This window comes from Sinohyriopsis cumingii, chromosome 3, assembly GCF_028554795.1.
Source record: "Sinohyriopsis cumingii isolate HCF-2022 chromosome 3, ASM2855479v2, whole genome shotgun sequence".
In the NCBI taxonomy this organism is placed as follows: Eukaryota; Metazoa; Mollusca; class Bivalvia; order Unionida; family Unionidae; genus Sinohyriopsis; species Sinohyriopsis cumingii.
In genome coordinates, this window is record NC_142963.1 from 150,952,059 (window position 1) to 150,971,405 (window position 19,347).

At 35.5% G+C, this 19,347-nt stretch overlaps 1 protein-coding gene across 1 annotated transcript in view; it reads right to left on the bottom strand.

Annotated features, from left to right (window-relative positions):
• Positions 1-906: 906 nt before the first annotated feature.
• Positions 907-19,347, bottom strand: part of LOC149804151 (dipeptidyl peptidase 1-like) — a 44,583-nt gene continuing 26,142 nt past the window's right edge. The window contains exons 2-8 of the mRNA XM_089954127.1: positions 16,523-16,620; positions 15,379-15,581; positions 14,010-14,168; positions 11,856-11,974; positions 10,066-10,197; positions 6,473-6,644; positions 907-1,591 (exon numbers count right to left, since the gene is read on the bottom strand). Coding sequence (XP_089810253.1) covers positions 1,267-1,591; positions 6,473-6,644; positions 10,066-10,197; positions 11,856-11,974; positions 14,010-14,168; positions 15,379-15,581; positions 16,523-16,620 — 1,208 coding nt within the window. The 3' untranslated portion in view covers positions 907-1,266. The remainder of the gene's footprint in view (positions 1,592-6,472; positions 6,645-10,065; positions 10,198-11,855; positions 11,975-14,009; positions 14,169-15,378; positions 15,582-16,522; positions 16,621-19,347) is intronic.

Sequence of the window (19,347 nt, forward strand, 5' to 3'; positions counted from 1 at the left end):
GCCATTTTAAGCCAGTTTTTGTAGCACCACCTTCGGCGGGAAAACTCCCTATTAGATACTACATTCATTTCTGCAAATGACAATTCCATCAGATCACGTGGTCACTGTTTATGCACTGGTCGATATCTGCTATTTAAAGTAACTGGGTTGTAATCTCCACTCTCCAAAATGGCAGTCTAGATTTCATTCAGTACATGATTAGAATCACAACTATGAAAGATTCAATAACCTCGGTAAAGGCTCTGATATTGATGTAGGCAGCAATTAGTTTTTTAAATTATCAAATTCAGATGACTTAGTGATGTAGACGCAGACGAAAAACTTGTAAATTTCAAGCATGAGAAATGGCAGCTACGGTTGGTCATGCGGCCTCACTGACAGGACAGTGAACGAGTTCTCTCAAAATTTTAAAGCACATAAAAAATTCTTCCGTGAAAAATAATTACACAGCAAAAACAATTGGACTTTACTCTTAAATTTTTCCACACATAATAGATGTGTATCAAAAATGTAAAATGGTTAAAATTGCAGTTAAACGTTAACATACTCTACATTGCTTAACAGTTAACAGGCAGGCTTATGCATATGGTGTCGACTAGGTAACAGGTGTTCTATTTATAGTGCGCTGCACTTTGTAACTATGCTCTATGAGGTAAAGGGTTAATACTGAGCGCCTAGCGAGGCAGCTCCTAGTACCATTTTTATAAGTCTTTGATATGACTCAGCTGCTCCTCGAATCCATGACCTCCCATATACAACGTGGACACTCCAACTACTTAGGCCACCAGAGTGGTCTATCTGAATGAAGATTCAATCGGAGAATTGAATTTAAAAGAAACTGAGTCTATAAAAAAAGAATTTCTCTTTTCTTTCCATAAAGAAGGAATACAAGATGAAAAGACAAACAAGATTTAAGTGTTTTATTTATTTAATTAATTGCATTACAGCTATATTTTGAGTACAGTCTTTTCATTGCACATTTCAACCATGAGCAATTTAAACAAAAATATGTTATGAAAACATGAAGTACAACTCTTTACAAGATGATTTATGAATATGGCACTTGCAGTAAACTTCTAGTCTTAACTGAGTCAAATATATTAAAAAATAGATTTCAAAAGATAAAAAGTTGAAAAAAAGTTGAAATACTTGAAAATATCATTCACATCAATGCATTGTTCATTAAATTCAGTACATAAATGACATACTTTTGTTTTGAAATATATTATTATTTTGAATATTTAAAGGCATGTTTGATATATATCATCACAGAATTGGCTCAACCTGTACGGCAATGCTCTCAATTGAACATTCATCTGTGCCCCTCCGGATGCGGAAGAAACCCATCTCTCCCCAGGCCTCTCCCCAGCTGTTCTTGACCACCCAATACTTCTGTCCTGTGGCTGGCTCTACACCATAGCCTACTACTAGTACAACATGGTTTGTTATCTCAAAGGGGTTAAACTTATCTCTAAGGCCAGTATGGATGTAGATGCCCCCTTTGTAGTGGACAAAATCATCGTACACCTCAAATGACACAGCAATCGGTCCATTCTTAACCAAATTAATACGCATGAGCTCCTCATTGCAGCTGAAAAGAAGAACAAAAAGATACAAAAAGATACAAAGTTTCATTACACGGTTTTGAATTTACAAAAGTAGGTAAAATGCTTGAACTTGTGTTTCATTGTAAATGTACAACTCATAGCCAATCTCTGAAGCATAAAACTATGTTAGGATTAAAGACTATATTGTCATTCAAAAGCAAAGTTATGGAAGATCCAAGTAGGTAGGTTCAGTCATTTGTAGTGGTTCTTGTTACTGCTGTTGTTGTAGGGTTTAATGCCATTTGTCACCTCAAGATAGGCTATACATGGTGGCTAGTAAAACTGGTGGAGAAAGAACCTGGGAAAACCAGGGAAGAACCAATGACCGACAAGAAGCTACTGGCAAGCTTTGTCATGTACAACATTAGCTGAGCCCAAGACTCAAACCCATGCAGACAGAGGGGAGATGGTACTGATCTCAAATGGTGAGCACTTTAGACCACTTGGCCACTAGGAACTCTTCAGCCATTTGTAAGCTGAGAGCAATAGTTAGGGTTTCTGGTAACTGTTTAACAGTAACAGTAAAACAGCTGTTTTTCGTCCAAAATAAAAAAAAAGTAAACAGCTGTTTTTTTTCTAACTGTTTTACCGTTTCTAACGAACATTGAGACATTGGATTTTGATGCTCTCAAAACTCGTCTGAAGGCAATGGAACCTGTGAAACTTGCTGTTGAGAATCTAAGTCAAGAAGACGCAACGTTGATGAGTGCTGACACAATTTTAGAATTCATGTTCAACAAGCTCTCTAACCTGAATAATGACATTAGTACCAAGTTCATGGAAAATGTGAAGTGTTGCGTTGAAGAGCGATTGAACAATGATGTCATGAACCTCCTGTGCAGTCTCAAAGATCCATCTGTCGCCCCGTCAAAAACTACGCTAAATTTCACAGGAAATCTAGTGTCTCATCTATTTGAAGTCAATGATGTAGAAGATGTCGTCGAACAGTTGTCAAATGATGCTGAAAGTGTGAATTTGTCTCTTCAAGATGAATTGAATTTGTTGCTTCAAAAAGATGGATCATCAATTGCAGTTGGAGGGCAAGACAGTTTCATATGGCTCAAGTCCGAATTCATGCTCTTCAGGAACCTGGCCAGCGCACTGAAAATCTCCAGAAATTGTACAACGCAATTCTATCCATTAAACCAACATCAACAGACGTTGAAAGAGTTTTTTCGGTCTGTACGAATTTCTGTACAAAATTAAGATCGTGTCTCTCAGACAAGTCGCTTAATGCACTTGTATTCTTGAAATATTATTATAAGAAGTAAAAATGTATTGATTTAGAACTTATCACGAAAGATATATAATAAAACGGTGTTCATCACAAAAATAAGCTATTGACTGTAAAATTAGTGAAAATATGGAAAAAACAGTAAAAACAGCTGTTAACAGCTGTTTTTTGAAAATTGAAAACAGTAAACAAATGTTTTTCAAAAATGGCTGTTTTTCAGAAACCCTAGCAATAGTGTTATTATTGTGGCAGCCAAAATTTGTACCATTCTGTATGTCTTAACATTGGAAGTTTAAGAATGAATCTATGCACTTTATAAATTATCACTCATCTTTAAAGTTCTTAGATCACTGTGGAAAATTAGCATTTGAATGTCGTTAACTAAATAACCTTTACAAAACCATTCTTATGAAAATAATACACATAATATAGATATAGAAAACAAGAGACTTTACTTCCACACAATCAGTTTAAACATAAGCTTTGTTGTTTAAATTAAGGTCTGTTGACACAATAGATCACAAAACTCTGGTCTGAAAAGCTGAAACTTAGACTAAACATCATTTATGGCAAGACAAATAACCTCTTGTACATTTTAATTCAGTGTTTTCATATTATGCCAAGACAAATAACCTCTTGTACATTTTAATTCAGTGTTTTCATATTATGCCAAGACAAATAACCTCTTGTTCATTCAGTGTTTTCATATTATGCCAAGACAAATAACCTCTTGTACATTTTAATTCAGTGTTTTCATATTATGCCAAGACAAATAACCTCTTGTACATTTTAATTCAGTGTTTTCATATTATGCCAAGACAAATAACCTCTTGTACATTCAGTGTTTTCATATTATGCCAAGACAAATAACCTCTTGTACATTTTAATTCAGTGTTTTCATATTATGCTTATTAAGATGGATTAGTTTGGAGATGATGAACAGTGTATGGTCTGTTATTACTGATACCCTATTATCGCCATCTCATGTATTATTGATGCCCCTTTATCACCATCTCATGTATTATCGATGCCCCATTATCACCATCTCATGTATTATTGATGCCCAATTATCACCATCTCATGTATTATTGATGCCCCTAATCACCATCTCATGTATTATTGATGCCCCATTATTACCATCTCATGTATCATTGATGCCCAATTATCACCATCTCATGTATCATTGATGCCCCATTATCACCATCTCATGTAATATTGATGCCTCTAATCACCATCTCATGTATTATTGATGCCCCATTATCACCATCTCATGTATCACTGATGCCCCATTATCACCAACTCATGTATCATTGATGCCCAATTATCACCATCTCATGTATTATTGATGGCCCCATTATCACCATCTCATGTATTACTGATGCCCAATTATCACCATCTCATGTATCATTGATGCCCCATTATCACCATCTCATGTATCATGAATGCCCCATTATCACCAACTCATGTATCATGAATGCCCCATTATCACCAACTCATGTATCATGAATGCCCTATTATCACCATCTCATGTATCATCAATGCCCCATTATCACCAACTCATGTATCATTAATGCCCCAGTATCACCATTTCATGTATCACTGATGCCCAATTAACACCATCTCGTGTATTATTGATACCCAATTATCACCATCTCATGTATCATTGGTGCCCCATTATCACCATCTCATGTATCATTAATGCCCCATTATCACCATTTCATGTATCATTAATGCCCCAGTATCACCATGTCATGTATCATTGATGCCCAATTAACACCATCTCATGTATTATTGATGCCCAATTATCACCATCTCATGTATCATTCATGCCCCATTATCACCATTTCATGTGTTAATGATTCCTCATTATCAATATATTCTAATGCATTATTTATGAGCCATTATCAACATTTCATGCATTATTGAGGCCCCATTATTATCATCTCATGTATTATTAATGCCCCATTATCACCATATTGTAAACTTTGCTGGTGTCTAGTTGGTAATAATTGGCATCACTGAAGATTTTTAGAGTGTGATAATTTCTTATTCTAACCTCTGACGTCCAGCTCAATGTTACAGCTTATACAATTTCTTACACAAACACAACCAAATATTACAATAGCTTCAAATAGAGTTTGATCACTCCGGTGGCCTAAGTGGCTAGATCAGCTGCCTTCGATGCAGGAGGTTGCAGGTTCAAACCTCACCAGAATCATACCATAGACTTATAAAAATGGTACTAGTAGCTGCCCAACCTGACACTCAGCATTAGTGTTAGGACTGGTCAGCCTGGTGTTAGGATAATGTGACTGAGTGGACATGATGCTACATGTATTTGGCATGATGCCCCCAGTACTAGACTATAAACTTCCACACTGCAGGCATTGTAGTGATATGACTCAAATTGTTACAGCTATGTTAAATCCAAAAACACAAAAACACTCAGATATAGTTTGTTGCAATCACATATGGCAACTAGACCTATCAATCCATAATGCAGTGTTGAGCATATCAATCAGTCCATCAATATACGTCCAACAGCTATTTCAATCGGCTCTTGATAAAAACTTCCAAAATGATTTCAGATCTTTTGTGACAAAGAAGCTTTTGATATCAAGACTGATATAATTTATTTCTTAGTTTTCCATCTCACTGTAAAGACACAGGCCTCTTAGTAGTTGAGGAAACTTTCTGAGAATGAACTGAAAGCATAATATAAAACTTCAAAATCGGATATGATATTTTTTTATAATCAAGGCTAGTACAAATTGGTGGCCTAGTGGTTAGAGTGTCCGCCTTGGATGCAGGAGATTGTGGGTTCAGACCCTGGTCACATCATATCAAAGGATTATAAAAATGGAACTAACAGCTGCCTCGCTTGGCGCTCAGCATTAAGAGGTTAGTGTTAGGACTGGTTGGCCTGGTGTTAGGATCATGTGACTGGGTGGGACATCACGTTAAATGTCTGTGGCATGATGCCCCAGTGCTAGACATCACTATAAACTACCACAATGCAGACATCATAGTGATATGACTGAAAAATTGTTAAAGTTACATTAAAAATCCAAATCACACACAAACGCACACAAATTGGCAGTTTTAAGACTCTGTTCTAATTAAAGTTGCAGATTGTTTAGGTAAGTTTAGGTTAGAGCTTGAGTTTTGCACTAAAACAAACTTGGTGAATATATATATATAACCACATGCAAAATGTGTAATAATGGTGCATTAACTGTATAATAATGATACATTAAATGGGTAATTATGATACATTAAATGGGTAATAATTATACATTAAATGGGTAATAATGGTGCATTATATGTGTAATAAAGATACATTAAATGAGTAATTATGATACATTAAATGTATAATAAAGATACATTAAATGGTTAATAATGGTGCATTATATGTGTAATAAAGATGCATTAAATGGGTAATAATGGTGCATTATATGTGTAATAGTGATATATTAAAGCTCTAATGATGATACATTAAATGTGATCAATCTGATACAATGCAACATGGAAATTATACATGAGGATGATACATCAATGAATTAAACTTTAATTTCAAGCAGGTTGGAAAAGTCTAACAAGTGCAAAGAACGAGAAATGTAAAGACACTTACGCTCCATAAAATCCTCCAATATACTCATAGTTGGTGAAGTAGTGACGCTCACAGGATGGTTTAGTAGAACATTTACCATCAATCCCTTTGTATGGATTACATTCCTCCTCAACAACCCCAAAGTCCTCTGCATATTTTCCACCAATTAGGTACGGGAAACCACCATCACAGCCTGTTTACCAAATGTCATGAAATAAATGTCAATTTAGTAATATAAATGTCAGTAATTAGAAAGAGGCTTTAAAGCAGAACTTTTTGGGAACAGTCTTTTATATCTTGTACACAGTGTACTGGTATTTGATACAATCATTACATCTTGTTTACTGTGTACCGGTATATGGCACAATCATTATATCTTTTATACCATTATCTGGCACAATCCATTTATCTTCTATGCCATTATTTGGCACAATCCTTATATCTTGTACATGGGTATTTGGCACAATCCTTATATCTGGCATACTGGTACCATTTGGCACAATCCATATATCTTGTACACTCGTATTTGGCACAATCCTTATATCTGGCATACTGGTACCATTTGGCACAATCCATATATCTTGTACACTCGTATTTGGCACAATCCTTATATCTGGCATACTGGTACCATTTGGCACAATCCATATATCTTGTACACTCGTATTTGGCACAATCCTTATATCTGGCATACTGGTACCATTTGGCACAATCCATATATCTTGTACACTCATATTTGGCACAATCCTTATATCTGGCATACTGGTACCATTTGGCACAATCCTTATACCTTATATACTATGATTTGCACTATTCTTATATCCTGTATACTGGTATTTGGCACAATTCTTATACCTTGTATATTGCTATTTGGCACAATATGGTTTTGTGTATATATATATATATATATATATATATATATATATATATATATATATATATATATATATATATATATGTTACTGCATTGGTATGGGAAAATGTGAACGCTTTTTTTTCTTGACCTTGGGAGTGCAGTATTAGTCCGAAATAACAAATTAATATTTTCCCATAGAAATGCAGTAACCTTTTTATTATATACTCATTTCATTTTCCTACATAAGGCTTAATATTAAAGGAGTACACTACAAGAAACAAAGTAACTGAATTTACACTGTATTTCAAAATAAATATACAACAATAGATTCATCAATACATGGTAAAAATATTAATGTACCCAGTGACCTCTGTCGCATGCTTGACATTAGTTTAAATTTTTTTATAATTTTGGTCTACATGAAATCGAAATTTAGAGTAATATTTTGAATGAATGCACATTAAAAAAAACTTTTCCTGTTGGTCTGAAATGGATGGATTATTTGTTTTTTTGTGGACGTAACAAAATTCTGCTTTTTTGCTTATGACTGACTAGGTTTATTGTGTCAATTCAGTGCAGTAAGCAGAAAGTGATTTCAGTTAAAAATGTAGTAAAAATTATGGTAACATTTGGGTGTGTATCAGGTTTTCCTTGACCTCGGTCATGTCATTCTGATTTGTGGAACTGACTAAAAAAGTATATTTCATTGAGGAAATTCAAGATGCATAAATGTAAGTATATATATTGCCAGTCTTTTTAACAGCTAGAGGAGACATGTTTATGCCATGTCACTTGCATGCTCATTGTTGGAATGACCCCAGGTATGTATTGCTAGCCTATCATTGTATCAAAATAGTTAAATGGTTAAAATTGAAAAGCAGCTCTTGTGTGACATTCCATAAAACCAGCAGAAATAACTTTTTCATTGATTCTGATGCTCTTAGTTCCCTACCTTCAGTTGCATTTATTTCTTGAATTTAGTGTTTTGACTAACTTGTAAAATGGTAAGTCTCTGATAGATATGTGATAGTCCTTGACCTCAATGTGCTTCTCTGTGCTATTTTTATAGACCCTAAAGAGCAATGGTCATAGTAAGAACTATTCTTTGTGAAAAGTTGCAATATTTCTGCTAAATAACTGTTCAAATAATCAGAATAGTATTTTCAATTACTGCATTTTTCATGTTTGTTGCTGAAATTTGTGAATATCACATTCATTCATTTGCTTGTTTGAAAGTTTCGTTTGTGACCCAGTGAACTCATCCATTGTTAACTTTATCATCTCTACTTTCATTAGATGAAAAAGCTTGATGAGTTCATTCAAACAAATCTAATCAAATGAAAGCTAAAGCATCTATGACACGAGTGTACATGGTTAGTTTACAGAATAGTTCCTAATACACTATACTATTTTTAGGCACACTACTACTACTATTACTATTACTACTACTACTACTATTATTAGGGTCATATTAAGTATCTTTAATGCCGGGTCATATATAATTGAAAAGCAATTACAAATTATTGTTTTGGTGCATTTAGGGACCAAATGTTGTTGTTGTTATTGTTATAGGGTTTAACACCATTTTTCAGCACAAAATAGGCTATACATGGCGGTCAGCATAAATGGTGGAGGAAGAACTCGGGGGGGAAAACCCCGGAAAGAACCACAAACCCACGAGAAGCTACTGGCAAGCTTTCTCATGTACCTACATTGGCAGGACCAAATGTAACCACTGCACAATGAGCCTGGTCTCTAACAAATCCTTCAAAAACACTAAACTAGAATGAGTACCAAAATATGTGTTCTTATCACCAAAATGTGTGCTCTTATCATCAAAATGTGTTATCACCAAAATGTGCATTCTTATCACTAAAACATGTGTTATCACCAAAATTTGTGTTCTTATCACCAAAATGTGTTGTTGTTGTTGTTGTTGTGGGGTTTAACGCCATTTTTCAGCACACGATAGGCTATGTATGGCGGCCAGTATTAATGGTGGAGGAAGAACCCGGGAAACCCCCGGGAAGAACCACCGACCCACGAGAAGCTACTGGCAAGCTTTCTCACATACCCACATTGGCCGAATCCTGGACTCGAACCCACGCAGACAGAGGTGAGATGGCAGTGATCCGTAACGGAGAGCGCTTTAGACCACTCGGCCACTCGGGGCCCCCCAAAATGTGTGCTCTTATCACCAAAATGTGTTATCACTAAAATGTGTGTTCTTATCACTAAAACATGTGTTACCACCAAAACGTGTGTTCTTATCACCAAAATGTGTGCTCTTATCACCAAAATGTGTTATCACCAAAATGTGTGTTCTTATCACCAAAATGTTTGTTCTTATCACCCAAACAGAAATGAATTAATATTCTTCTTGTTAGTAAACAAAACTTCAAAGTTTGTATAACACACCTTCCATGATCTTTTAATGCTGTCTTCAATATTATGTGTTTAGAACTTTACTTTTAATCAATGCCATGAGTCATTATTGTGCTTATGTGTTCCTAAACGCTAATGCATGTTTATTTTCTCAAGAAAACAGCAAGAAAAACTTGACATATTCATAGCTTTATGACCTTATCTGAAATTTTAAAAATCTTTATAAGAACTTACTGAAAAAATGTATGCAGCATTAAATTCAGGCAATAATGAAATTGACTTTGATTGATATTCAAGACCAGATGATGTCATGTATACCACAGCATCAGGCCAGATGTCACAGAATGAAATATAATTAAATTTGTGAATCAATTACCTTGTGAATACTCGCTGCATTCGACAATGTCCTGTGTAGAAAAGATAGGTGTCAGAGTGTTATTCGTCCTGACACGAATACGAGCCTCGTTCATTGCCATTGATCCAAAGGCATAACAGCTTCCACAATTACCTGAAATCCAATAGATATATTATTCTAGCTCATATACAAATTGTAAAATGATAACTGAAGCTAGAAATGGGTTTTGAAAATGAGAAGTTTATACCATTCTTATCATCATCAAGATGGACCAGATGAATCTACAGAAAAATGAAACAGTTGAGTCCTCAAATAAGAACTTTTAGTTTCATTTAATCTATGTAATTTTTGTTTTACCAATTTTATATGAATAAACATTCCTTAACTTTACATAAATAATAGGAAATATCTAAAGCCATAAAAGAATTTGTTACAAAAATACTGTTTTTGAAATATGTTATATGCATTAAAACAAAAAATTAGCATGTGCATTAAATCCACCATTTCTTCCAAATTCATCCCCTCATAATTACTATTATTATTATTTTTAAATTATTATTATTATTATTATTATTATTATAACTTTCTCCTGTTGTTCATATTGTTGTTACTGTTGTTATAATACTGTTGTTATATTGTTATAACCATCATAATCATTCGAAAATGTGCTCAGCTGATGTGGTAAGCAAGGTTCTTTACTGGTCTGTTCTCCAGGTTCTTTCCATGTCTTTTTTCCAGATTCTTCAATATCTTGTTATCCAAGTTCTTTTCATGTCCGCTTTCCCAGATTCTTCAATGTCCTGTTTTCCACATTTTTTTACTGTCCTGTTCTCCAGGTTATATCAATATCCTCTTTTCCAGATTCTTCAATGACCTGTTTTCCTGGTTCTCCCCTGTCCTCTTTTCCAGATTTCTCCAGGTCCTCTTCTCCATATTATTCAATGTTTTCTTCTCTATTTCTTTTACTCTCCTGTTCTCTAATGCAGTTCCATGACCACATCACCAGGTTCCATGTCCTATTCCCTAGGTTCTACCATGATTCTTTTCCAGATGTTTCAATATCCAGCTATTTTTAAATGTCCTTTTATCCAGGTTCTTTAATGACTGGTTCTTCAGGTTCCCTCTTTTCCAGTTTCTTCAATGTCCAGTACTCCAATTTTTTTTACTGTCCTGTTATACAGGTTCTTTCCATGTTTTCTTTTCCAGAATTTTCAATGTTCTGTTTTCTAGGCTTTTTATTGGTCCCATTCTCCAAGTTCTGCCATGTCCTCTTTTCTAGATTCCACCATGTCCTCCTTTTCATAATCTTAAATGTCCTCTATCCCAGGTTCTACCATGTTCTCTTTCCCATATTCTTCAATGTCATCTTCTCATCATTTTTCTGTCGTATTCTTTAATGCAGTTCCATGACCACATCACCAGGTTCTATCATGGTCCTCTTCCCTAGATTCTTCAATATCCAACTTTTCACTTTCTTGTTATCCAGCTTCTTTACTGACTGGCTCTTCAGGTTCCCTCATTTCCAAGGTTTTTAATGTTCTGTTAGCCAGGTTCTTCCATGTTTACTTCTTGATAATTTTCCATGCCCTCTTCTCCAGATTCTTCAATGTCCCTCCTGCACATTTTTCCATATCCTCCACCCTATAGATCACTTCCTTATTGCCATGTCATGCAGTCTGTCTCACACTCCTACTATAAAATCATGAAGCAACACAACTTACATTAAAATAGTTAAGTTACTGTTTTAAAAAATAAGATTGCACAGGATGGGTAATTGTCAATGTCAAGTATGCAAATTTTGTATAACTCACCTTGGTTCCTTACAGGGGAAACATAATTAATGCCATAGTAGTTTCTCCAATCAAAATTATCAGGTAATGTTTCAGCCACTCTGGCAACTTCTGGGGTCACTGGAGCTGGCTTAGGTATGCTAAAAGGGGAGTAAATTTATTATTTTGCATGGAAAGAAACTTTTTAGTTTTCATGGTAATAACTCATCTTCGCTACCCAAGGTTCTGATAACTCTATCTACACCTTGGCATACCGAACAGACATTTCTGTGCTTCGGGTCTTGTCAATTTCATTGTCTACGGTAGCAAGCCACCGCATCCAATCAAAATTAAGTTGTTCAAATCAGAACACTGTTCCTATGTGATCAAGTCAAGGGGGGCACACAACTTGAATGGACTGATAAATAAGCAATTTTCCACTGCCGGTCTGTTTTTGCACAAATACCTTTCACTCAAACACACCTGTAATGGCTTCCCTCTTGTACATAGCCATCATATTTTCAATGTTAAACTTACAAAGTATCCCTTTTAGGTCAATTGCCTCCACTGTTTTCTACCAATGTACAATGCACAATGCTATTGGTTAGTTGGCATAACATACTATGGCACAAGACATGAAATCGAAGAGATGTCACTAGGACAATGCACCAATATAGCTGTTCTATCTGCCAAGGTGTAGATTTAGATAGGGTTATCAGAACCTTAGCTAGTGAAGTTGGGTATCACTGAAATAAACAAAAAATAATTTTCACCTCATTTGCATTACAAGCTTACTAAGAGGAAAATCTATCAAAACAAAACTGTCTTTTTATGAAATATTGAGGCAATTAAATACCTAAACGTATCAATAAATATTTACGAAAATGACTTAGTGATTTAAACCAATATTGTCAATGCAAGGATATAGAGTAAATGTACTTTCTGATTTTGATATGGTTAAATATAAGGCTGCAACATTTACACGAGTCAATGGCTTAGTTTAGTTTCCTACTTGTAAATGTTTACCAATCAATAAATTCACATTTATGCAAGAGACAATTATTTAGTATTTTTCTATTAATTCTTTTCTTAAAGTACTGATAATGTTCACATTAAATGTGGCATCACTTGGAAAAGGATGAAGTTGATGAGAAATGATTATACCCCACATCAAGCAGCAAATTGATTTATTGATCTTGATGACAGAAATATTTTAAAATTATTTGCCTTCATTAACAGAACCTCTGATGAGTAAGATTTTCACTTTAAAGTTTGTAAGCCATTGCAGTTTCTTAGTCGTCATAATTCCCACAAAAAGCCTCATATGCGCATGGCCAGGCAGAACATCTGGTTGCATTCTTGACTTTATTATTGTGAAGATATATGTAGCAGTGCAAAACAATATCATGATGTTATAACATAACAACTAAGCAAAGACATCTTAAGAACTAATTGTGCCATAATGAGAGGTAAAAGATGTACAACAGCAAAACAATCGCAAGTTGTGGCATGCACATTTTGAATAGTCACATATAAAAGCCACTGGCATATCAAGAAAAGGTTGAGTTTTGATTTGGCGCTCTGCAGCACATCAACACAAGTAGCTTATTTAGTGCCATGGCAATTGATGTAAAGTGCCTTGCTTTGCCTTACCCTGCCCAAGGACACCATGGTAGCTGACCCAAGCTGGTCAGATGGCAGGTTTCAAACCCAAACCATTTTGGTCTTGAATCCAGCATGCTTAACAATGAGCCACCACAGCACCCACTTATGTTTTGATTTTGATATAGTAATATCAGCTACTTTGAAATAAGTAAATTACTAAATCAAAAAGTAACTCGTTATCTGATGATAAACTAATTTGCTTATCTGGCAGATTATCCATCACAATTCTAAATGTCCTCGTGTATAAACTGAATACAACTACGGACTGCACAGACCCAGACATGATGCTGCATAATGCACAGGCAGATATGGGTCTGTGTAATTTGTTAGTAGTCAGTAGAACAAGCATCATAGGCCTGATCTGCTGGTGCATCATGCAACAGCAGATCAGGGTCTATCTTGTTTGCAGCTATACCTGACTTAGAAGCTAGTACAGATAGTATACATCAGCAGTAAAATATTCTTTCTGAGTGACTCAAAGAAAATGCCCCAGCATGCACCATGTAATAATTACTGTGAACATCTATTTACCTCGCAATTGTAGACTTTCTTCCTCCTTTCATCTTTATCATATCCTCTATCCTCATGTTCTCATATTGTGGGTATCGAGTAGCCTGCCATGATTTCTGCTGCTGGTTTATTTGATGAATGAACTCGGCATTGTGTCTGTACAATCTTTTTGACTCAACTCTGAACAACAAAATATATAATTCAGCAAAAAGTTCTTGTGTGTCTGCTGATCTAGCTACTTTCTGGGTACCTACCTACCTAAATACCCATTCACCGAATGGCCCTTCCATCTATCTATCAATGCTTTTTATTTCCAGTTTGTTAATCTATTTAATTATCTTCAATCTAACAAAACAAAAGAAATACAGCTGAATCTATTTGCCATATAACAAAGTAATATAAATACGGCTGAATCTATTTGTCATCTATGAGAGCAATAGAGAGACTATATGTAATGAAATCCAATAGGCCACTGAAATGTTCATTAGCCAGAATGAAAGAGTGGAATGGTCAGCACATAAATATACATGCACCTCAATGAACCCCTTTCAAACACAAATTTTTTGGTGCAGTCATCCAATGTCATCCTTGTTCATCGATGCAAAATAAAATCACAGTCATTTTGGCTCACTTTTAATGTGCTTATTAAGTTGAAAATGCAACAAATATGCATATTTGCAAGCCACAGGCGACAATGTACAATACTGCTTTATAAATTATTTTTTTCTATTATTACCCAACATGACCTTTCATGCCTTCTGAATGAGCCAATCAAAGTTCTCTTTCAAACACAACAACACATGGCAAGAAAAAATGAGAACTCTATCGATACATGTATATAGTAGATTGTTACAGTGTTGTTGATGACATATTTTTCATTCATACATAATCCTGAAGAAAGAGGAAATGTCCACAGGCAGCCATGCCTGATCAAGGAATGTAGTGGATTATTGCCCATGACTTGTGACATTGGGAATATGCAGACAAAAAGAGCCTTATTTCATTCCATTTACACAAACTCATTATGAAAACTGTTGCAAAGAGTAGTCTTTTCATTCCAAATATCACCATAAACAAATAAATATATTACTCATTGAAAAATAGAAATAGAACTTTGTAAGACTGTGTGATAGTCCAAAAGTATATAAGATTTTTTCTCACACCAAATTATAACAGTCATGGGATATATCACTGGATATTTATCATTTGTATTTAATATCTGTTTGGAGAAAAGCTTTTCGGTCATATCTACTACAGAATATTCAACAGTATTTTATCCCAAACAGCTTTTCTAAGTCAATCTTCTGCAGTTTGCTTTTCAGATTCTTAAAGGCATGAAAGACCTTAGCTGACAGTTACTGTAATATTGGTAAACAAAAGAGCTTTACACCTTAGTTCCTCATGTGGAAGGACAGTCTGTTTTGGTCTCTGTTCTTCTGCTTTTCTTCCAATAAAACAGGCCCAGTTCCTGTCAAAGATGTCATGTGACCAACCTGGAAATGTCTGATCACAAAAACTGGTGACGTTCTTCCCATCTTTTTTGTACAAGGAGAAAGCAAAATACTTTTCGCCACTGACAACAACTTCAAAACCCTGCCAAATAAAAAATAAAATAGAAATGGAAACATGCTCAAAGGCCTCAAATGCCAATATCTAGTTCTTATTATAACAACGTCTATTACATGCAGACATGCTTGAATGATGTAGTATAAATCTGACATCAGAGATTTCATCTTTGCAGAGACCGGTACATGTTATATCTTTGTCTTCAACCACTATATACATATAAGGTAAGTCTGACTACAAACATTTATTCCTTATCTCACATGGCTTATTGGGTGGAAAGTAAAATGTGATGGAAATTTCATATCATTCAGCATAACATTACCCTTCAACCCAAAAGTGTCATGTGATGCCTGTCAATCATGACATATGGGTATACCAAGCTGCATCTCTTAATCACTAATGGTTCTAAATTTATGATGAGGCAATGAAAGTGTAATGGAGAATGTAAAAAATATTAAGTAGTAAATTTACATTGAAGGTAGGACAAACAATGTGGTAGGTAACACAACTGCTAGTGATGATGTACAAGTAAACCAAGTTTCATCCTTTGCTCTGAAACAGCACAAGGTAATAAAACAGAAGGCAAACTGTTATGGAAAAAATTAGAATACTGAGTCATGAACTTAATCTTTAGGCCATGACCCCAATAACTGGTTGATGTCTCCCTCCTACAGACCCATCCCAGAAATAATCCCACCAGCAGATGACTGTGGGTCTTTTAAGTACCAGTTAGTCCAATAAAATTCAACCAAAATAGCAACAAATAAATTTCTACTGTAACACATAAAACCAGTTTTTTTGCACTTCTGTTCAAAAATGTTTATAATATTTTCAGAAAATTACTTTCAATTATGTTTACTTTAGATATAATCAGTAGTAAAAATAGAATTGTTGACTACAGGTGACATCAGTCCAAGGACAGTCAAAAGAATATTGCTAATTCTCTGTGAAGTGCACAGACTTTTTACCTGATTGTATATTAGAGTCCAAAAGCCAGTGTTACCAAACTGGTCAACAGCCAAGTCTGGGAAGTCGAGGGTAATCTGTAGTTCCATCAAAGGAGAATCTGAAAGAGAAGTTCAGACATTACATTGGCTCAGTCAATAACACAACAGAAATTAAGCTTGGCTGAATATCAATGTTTGTCTGACACTGGCAATAACCTGGATACAACACACCAAAGAGTGGAAGAAATGTATGTTACTGTGACCTATCCTCCCTAAGTGATGGGACACAATTACGCAAGGAACAACCTGACCCATTTTTATGCCTACAGTTGGGGATTTGCTAGAAAACAAAACTTTCAAACTAGGTAAATCTATAATTAACAATGTCATCAGTGTAAAAAAGTAAGTCTCTGACAAATCTTCTGTTTTTGCATTGAGAATGGCATAAGGAACACACTGACACAGTTTCAATGTGTACAGTTGGTGATATGCCAGTAAGACACAACTCTGGGACTGGTTGTAAAATTGAAACATCAGTGTACTTAAATGTAGGTCATTGACCAACACTGACATAAGGTGGTTCACAATGATACATGAAACATTCTGATCCTGTTCCATTAACATGCCATGCCAACAACAGGGATATTTGCCAGCAGGAAAAACTTTTATGGGGTCAACCTGTAAAAACAACATTTTAAGTGTAATAAAATAGGTCATTTGTGAAGGAGGCCAAACATTTAAACTAAAGTTAAACTAAAAATAACCAAATCACTAGATGAAGAAAATGTCACTATTAGCAACTGTCACAAGGAGTAGTTTGAAATGATGTAAATAACACTGAGACCTAGGTCCATAAGCACATCAGACTGGAGATTTGCCAGTATGACAAAATCTTGATGCTAGAAATCTCGTTCAACAATATATGAAACAGCACTGGTTACTGCCTCAATGTTTGTGATGCAGAGACACCCAGACCAAGTCCAATGAAAACATCATGTCTACAGCTGGGGATTTGATGGAAAGACAACTCTATTAAACTGGAATAATCTTTATAAAAATGCCACTTGCATGATGAAATGTAGATCACATGATATCCTTTCCCTGATGACAAAACACCTAAAGTAAGCAGCAGCAGTGGCAGTAAAATATTTGGTGGGTGGGGGGAACTAATTTTAATTATGTAATACTTACCTGTTTTCGTTATTATGTTAGTTTTAATTTTCCTAGCACTGATCTCCAGTCCAATTCCATCCCCCATTAAGTAACTGAAACCCCTAGCCACTTCCATCATCTTCATTACCATCCTTCTTCAAGAATGAAAGGACATCAGAGCAAGGAGGGATTGGGAAATTGATAACAGTAACAAATAAGTATTGCATAATGTACCCCAATTACATTTACAACATCTGTTATTATCACTTTTCCAGCTTTTTCAAACATGGAGGGAGGCTGATAGTCCCATGACTAACTGTGAGAGTGAACATCTGGCATCTTTAAGGTGATCTACTGCAGACTTGATAACATGAGAACTTACTTGATGACACGACAACTTGCTTGATGACATGACAACTTGCTTGATGACATGACCGCATGACAACACCAATCAAGCCCAATGCAAAGATGCACTCTGGTATGACATCAAACTAAGGTAGGATGAAAAGAAAATGGAGTGAGACTGCCAGAATGCAGTTTTCATGACATCACTTAGTGACACAAAAAGCCCTTAGGTGCTTCAAAACCCCAAAACTCATGGGATTTGATTATCAAACAATCTCAATGATAGATTGATAAACTGTTTAAACAGAGTAATCTGCCTTGGGATAACTGCTACCGAAATATCAGATATACCTTAAAACATAGAAAAAGAAAAAAAGATGTTTTTGACAATTTCTTTTCCCTTTTCATTTAGCCTAGACGAAAGGTAGGGCTATAACCATGCAAGGAAGTCTATCTTGCTCATTTGTAGCACAAAATTGACTGAGACTAAGGATTTCAACAAGTTCAAGGCAAGAAAAGGTGGCTAAATCTTGACCTGAAAGAAAGGAGAGTAAACTGTAGTTACCACTGCATTACAGGCAACCCTTTGTCACTGATAAAGCCTGAATTTCACTCCATTTCTGGCTGATGCGAGAGAGAGAGAGAGAGAAGAAAACTCATCTTCAAGGTAAGTTTCTAAAAAGGAAGTCTCACCTGAGTTCATAAGCTAGATAAAAACCCAAGAACACACTAAATTTTCTACCTAGGTATGAAAGTTGGAAAGCATAGGCATAGCGTTGATCTGACCTCAGAGATACAAAGTTATAGCTTCTCATTCAAACTTGATGCAAAAGAGTCAACCACAGACCTAAATCAAAGCAGAAAAATTCTCTTGGCAAATCAGTGGTGTAGAAACCATACTGTGAGGACTGACCATCACTTTTTAGTCCTTCTGTCCACCAGGATATTTCTCTTACTTGGAATTTGGCAGACTCTGAGAAGGTTCCACTCCAATGCTGTCCACCTAAGGCAGTTCCAGACTTCCAAGAAAAGACAAGGGCATGAATGCATGCTTGATGTCTGACCTTTGCCAAGACTGATGTCTGTGGTGACCACAACACAGTGGTGTCATATGATGTTGATCTTGTAGTGCTAGGACATTGGTCCACATTACTTGGCTGTCCTTTGTGAAGAAAAGATTCCTCTAGACACCAAAATAAAAACCTGAAGGACTACCCCATCCGGCTGAGCATGAGCACCCAAGCCTGAATCTAAGACATCAGTATGCAGAAACAAATGAAGTCCTTGGACATGTACAGCCTGAAACCTGTCCTGATTTAACTAGCAACTCAGGTGGTGAAGAAAATGGA